This window comes from Olea europaea, unplaced genomic scaffold (genome assembly GCF_002742605.1).
Source record: "Olea europaea var. sylvestris unplaced genomic scaffold, O_europaea_v1 scaffold1376, whole genome shotgun sequence".
Lineage (NCBI taxonomy): Eukaryota > Viridiplantae > Streptophyta > Magnoliopsida > Lamiales > Oleaceae > Olea > Olea europaea.
In genome coordinates this window covers 140,129-145,719 of record NW_019231272.1, presented here as the reverse complement: position 1 = coordinate 145,719, position 5,591 = coordinate 140,129, and the positions used below count along the sequence as shown (strand labels likewise).

General features: G+C 34.3%; 1 protein-coding gene across 2 annotated transcripts in view; it reads left to right on the top strand.

Annotated features, from left to right (window-relative positions):
- Positions 1–86: 86 nt before the first annotated feature.
- The window catches only part of LOC111375439 (polyadenylate-binding protein-interacting protein 8-like), a 6,888-nt gene continuing 1,383 nt past the window's right edge, over positions 87–5,591 (top strand). The window contains exons 1-8 of one of the 2 annotated variants that reach the window (XM_022998264.1): positions 87–543; positions 1,597–1,707; positions 1,795–1,839; positions 4,561–4,633; positions 4,732–4,844; positions 4,992–5,051; positions 5,223–5,273; positions 5,361–5,429. In XM_022998264.1, coding sequence (XP_022854032.1) covers positions 184–543; positions 1,597–1,707; positions 1,795–1,839; positions 4,561–4,633; positions 4,732–4,844; positions 4,992–5,051; positions 5,223–5,273; positions 5,361–5,429 — 882 coding nt within the window. In that variant the 5' untranslated portion in view covers positions 87–183. The remainder of the gene's footprint in view (positions 544–1,596; positions 1,708–1,794; positions 1,840–4,560; positions 4,634–4,731; positions 4,845–4,991; positions 5,052–5,222; positions 5,274–5,360; positions 5,430–5,591) is intronic. The other variant, XM_022998265.1, reaches the window with a different exon arrangement.

The following is a 5,591-nucleotide window of genomic DNA, read 5'->3' as shown; positions in this document are numbered from 1 at the left end:
AAAAAAAAAAAAAAAAAAAAAAAAAAAAAAACCTTTTCTGATCTTTATATATTGGTGCTATTTTTTTATTTTTTTTTTGGAGGAGAAACATAAAAAATTTGGAGTTTTTAATACATTTGGTGTCGGAATTCTTGATTTTTTTTAATAAAGGGCTTTTCTTTTTGTTTGGAATTTTTTGATTTCATGGCTGCTGGTACAGAAGTATCTGTTGAGACAGCAGTGGTGGAGATGGAGTACCCTGGTGACGTTGCTGTTGAGTATTCATCGACAGAAAACACAGACACTGCCAGTGACAAAAAGGCTAATTCCAATGCTAAGGAGTCTGGGGAAAGGGATGTAACTAGTGTTTTTAACGACTCTGGTTCAGATTCAAAATCAGAACTGCAAATGAAGGATATTGTTGACATGCTGAAGAAACTCAAGTTGAATCCCCTGGCCAAGGAATTCTTTCCTTCCTCTTATTATCACAGCGAGAAGGGAGCCAACAATTTTGTGTTAACGGATACAAACTCCGGCATTGATGGTTCCCCAATAAATCGTAGGGTATAAACTCTGTTTTCCATTTGATTTTACTATGCCCGTTGTTGAATTGATTGATTATACTATGTAATTCTTTTGGTGCTTGATATTTCATTGATTATTATCTTTTGTTTGGGCTTGTGCGTGTAATATAGAAATGAATTATTAGCTTCCATTTCATATATCTCTGGTTTGCAGATTTAATAGTTACCCAAAATAAAATTCCACTGCCTGGCAAAAAAAAAAAAGGTTTATAGAATTTATGGTGGATTCTGTCTGTGATTTGGTGGGTAAATTTTGGGACTTTCCATCATTTATTTATTTTATTTTATTAAACTATAAGAATTGATTGTTAATAATTCATTTATGGATATGGAGTTCTGATACATGTCTTGTCATAATCAAGCAATAAGTTTCCTAGCACTAACGATGTTATGGATGCCTAGAGCATTTATCTATGTGAAAAGATGATTCCCAACCATTTGCCTATTCTATTTGTTGAGATGAAATTAATACTTTTGCTTCTAAGTTGCATCCCTCGTGTCAGTTATGCCAAATTTGACACGTCTATCATTTGATGGATTTTCAACATTTTGGTTTTTTTCAAGAATGGATTGCTGCACTTGATTTAACAGACATTGATCATTTGGCATTCAATGTGCTAGATAGTCCACTGACTTCAGTTTATCGTTTTAGTTGTTGGCATCGGTTTTACACGTTCAACTTGGATAATTCACATCGAGATCATCATCTTGGTCATTGACAGTCTATTTCTCACGCATGGAGGCACACTAGATATGTATATATGCACGTGTATAAATATATCTGATTTATTAATGGAGCCAAACATTATCTTATCGGACAATTTAATCTTGTATTCTAAAATCCATTACATAGTCAATATTCAGATGGTTAAAAGTGTCATTACTATTATTTGACTTTAACTTATTTTTCACCTTGGTCTGAATCAGTGTTCTTCTAATGTCATAGTTACTGAGTTTTGAAAACTCTTATGCTTGCGTTCATGAGCATTTTCTTATTGCATGCTTTAATATCTAAAATTTTATGTTTTCTTAGAGAAGAAATAATCACAATCAGGGCAGGAGGAGAATGGGTGTTAGGACTTTCAGAGCTCAGAGAGAAGATAGTATTAGGCGAACAGTCTATGTCTCTGACATTGATCACAATGTAAGTTAAAAGCAACAAATTTCACTTAACTTATTGTAATCTTTCGGAATACATATTGATATAGTTTTTCGCATTGTCAAAAATAAGGTCACTGAAGAGCGGCTTGCTGCTTTATTCAGCTCTTGTGGGCAAGTAAGTTTCTTTCTCTGATATATGATGTATGAATTGTTCTTCCTGAATGCATACTATTTGTTTTCCTTGTACCCCAGCTTTTAGGATTATTTTCTGTAACCATAAAATATTGATAGTTCAAAAATGAAAATTTTCTAAATTAATAGCCAGTGCCAGACCATACATGAGATGTTTTGACCATATGTTATAGAATATGGTTTCGTATTATATTTTTAACACCAACTGGTTTCATATCTGAAATTGGTCTAGTGTAAATATAGAAAAATTAATGTTTTGCATAATGAAGATTAATGTCTAAACAACATAGAGGCGTGGTACCGTAAACTGAAATTTAGTGGTGCAATATTGTAAGGTGAAACAATTTAGTGTTGTGGTATTTTAACTTGAAGACAAGCGTCATTTATTTAGATTTAAGGTGAGGGCCATGTTGTGTAACAATGTGCTCCTTGTTATTTATGATGTATACGGTCTCTATTCATCATGTTGTGATGCCTTGATTGTTGATACCGTCATATCCAAAGGAGTAAGTAGTGTCCAACAAGGCATTTCTTTGATCTTGTTCACCAAATAATACTTGTATTTTAATCTTCTGCATTCTGGTGGGTGTCCGTAGTCTTATTGGATACTGCAATTCCCCTAACAGTTATCAGGAGATTGAGATAGATATGCATTTTCTTGCTTCTCATAAAGTGGTAACGAAAAAGACTTGCACCAACCAGTTCTATCCTCATGTTCCAAGGTTGCTTTTGTGGCCATATCTATGTATACTACCTTTGGTTACATGCTCTACTAACAAATAGACATATGCATGAGCGACATCTCTCTCTCTCTCTCTCTCTATGCTTGTGGGTTGGCTCTCCTCCCTCTCCTTTGCATAATCAAGCACTTCAAGTTGTATTTATGGATACACTTAATCTCTAGGAATGTAGCACTAAATAAAGACTAACCAAAATATAACATTTTTGTATGTTGTTGGTTGCTATTGCTGTAGGATTAGAAAAACAATAATGCTGTATTGTAAGGCTTTGATTTCCATTTGAAATCTTTTCTGCAAATTCAGTTTTGTGAGTTCCAAAATATTTTTTTGAAGCATTATTACCAATATCTTTGATTCCCTACCAGATGATAGTTTTTATCTGAAGAGCTTACTTGTGAGCTTACGCTTACTCTCAGCCTCTTTGATTTAGGTTTTGATTAGTCCTCATTGTTTCTAATGCTGATTTTCTGTAATTAGGTACTACGAGTTCTTCCATTGTTTCTTACGCTACATTGTGAAGTTTCCATATTCTCGTCTATTTCTTTTCAATAACTAATAAATGTTTCGAAGAAGCATTGAATTCAATTGGACCTGGAAATAAAAATTTTAAGTTATATCAAAGCTCTTTATCAAATATTGAATATCAACATGCAAAGATTTTGGAGATGTTATTACACATATGGTTACAGGGCTCTGTCTATTTCTCGAAGATGAGTTTTAGGTGGGTTTTGTTAATTGACTCAAGCATGATAACACTATGGTTCAGTAACTTCGTCTTACATATTTTCTTTTTCTTTCCTTCACAGTAAATATAACCATTTAAGAAGATTTCTGTATTTAAAAGTGGTGTTCTGGTTCCAATTACCTGATAGTAATTTTCCCATGGATTATCGTTTACTGACTGATGGTCATCTTATTACTGAGAATACGCCTAAGCAAAATTTTTTATTCATCATGGTTTTTCCAAGTGTTTCTTGATGATCAATATCAGTTTGTGGTCTAACAAGCACGGATTCTTCTTGGCTTGAGAATCAGTGTTGGATATGGTTCTCTGTGACTCGTTCTCTTAGACATTTTCAAAATCTTTGGACATTTGTTGGATATGGGGGTCTTGCTCTTAAACTATATGTTTGTTATTTTCTTTTTTAGACACTGTGATCTGAGAAAATGCTTGCATACACATTTAGACCCAATGCGATCATGGAAAAGGGGTTGGATTACGTTAGGGTTTGAGGAGGATAAAAAGAGGAGAAAGATATTAGACGGGGACCGATTACCACTGACTCATGCTACCTTATCATTGTTCGGATACCTGTTATGTTCTCTGTTAACTCCTATCAACTATTCTTCTGCCTTTTTTTCCCTTTTTTTCCCTACTCCCGAATTGCTCATTTTATTGACAAGAATCCTAGTTATTCTTTTTCTACCATTTTAACTACAATTAACTCTAGTATTCATTTTTCAATTTTTCTTTAGTTTCGAAGAATTTTTTGTGGATGAATTCAGTCCTTATTACGGACCAACTTCTCTGAAAAAATTGATGTCTTGAAAATAATGTCGCCTTGTATGTGCTCCTTGATTTCACCTTTTTATGTTATATAACATTCGATGTGTTGGTGACTCGGTTTATTATCTGTATTAATTAAAGTTCTAGATAATATGAAAGTAGCTTGCAACCTGGGTGGAATATGCTTTAGGTATTTTAAGGGATATAATAGTGGCTTTGAAGACATTACAGAAGTAGATGTTCTGCTCTTTCCTGAGGATGGTCCTTAATGTTTTCTCTGTAGATTCGTGGTACTTTTACCACATGACAAGCAACTTTCCCCTTCTCTTTGCGAAGAATAATTTTCCCCTGTGTGGTTTTTGGTGAATAGAACTGAAAACTTGAGCTACCAAATTGATGTTTACTATAATGATATATTTGACATTTGCTTCTCCTTCTCTTTCCACTTAATTGGCAGGTTGTTGATTGTCGAATTTGCGGCGATTCACACTCCCGTCTTCGTTTTGCTTTTGTTGAATTTTCGAACGAGTGTAAGTCAGATTTCTTTTTCCATTTTTCTTTCATTCAACGTTTAATGCTTGTCTGATGTCTGAAACCTGACTTTTCCATGGGGAACTAAAATTAACAGATTCTGCTCGAGCGTCCCTTACCCTTTGTGGGACACTGTTAGGTTTCTCTCCTGTTAAGGTGTTGCCTTCTAAAACTGCCATTCTTCCTGTGAATCCTACATTCCTTCCCAGGGTATGAGCAAATCTCCAGCATTGCTAATATTATTGAAATAATTGCTTAACATGCTTTTGTCCCTCCAGTTATTTGTTCTCATTTAGTATCTCATTTCTATATTATATCAATTTGGTTTGATTATCTATGCCAAAATTTTACAAATAGTCGGAAGACGAACGGGAGATGTGTGCCAGGACAATCTACTGTACCAATATTGATAAAATGGTATGCACAACTTGTCTGTTTTTTCAGTTTGATAAGTTTTTGCTTATGCTTCTCTACCTGTACTTGCTGTTTATCTGATGAAAATCTGCTGGCGAATGAGTGCTTTTATTCACAAATAAGTTAGAGAATAAATTATTTTTAAATATGTTCATTTGATGTATTTTGTCATAGCAGGTTTCTCAGGCTGATGTTAAGAATTTCTTTGAAACAAGATGTGGTCAGGTGTACCTAAAATTGCAAACATTGGGTTGGATTTGCTTATTGTTGACTTGGAAGTGTTTAATGACCAAATAGATCTCTGAATTGTAGGTTTCCCGCCTCAGGCTCTTGGGGGATCACATGCATTCAACACTGATTGCTTTTGTTGAATTTTCCATGGTATGCTTATTTATACTGAAATTACTACTGCATAAACTGCTTATGCACTTTTAGACGTGAGTATATGTGGGTAGAAAATTAACTGGATGACAGTGTAACATTAATTTTCTATAATAAGCTTCCTCTTTTTTTTTTTGGGGGGGGGGGGGGGGGGGGGGGGCC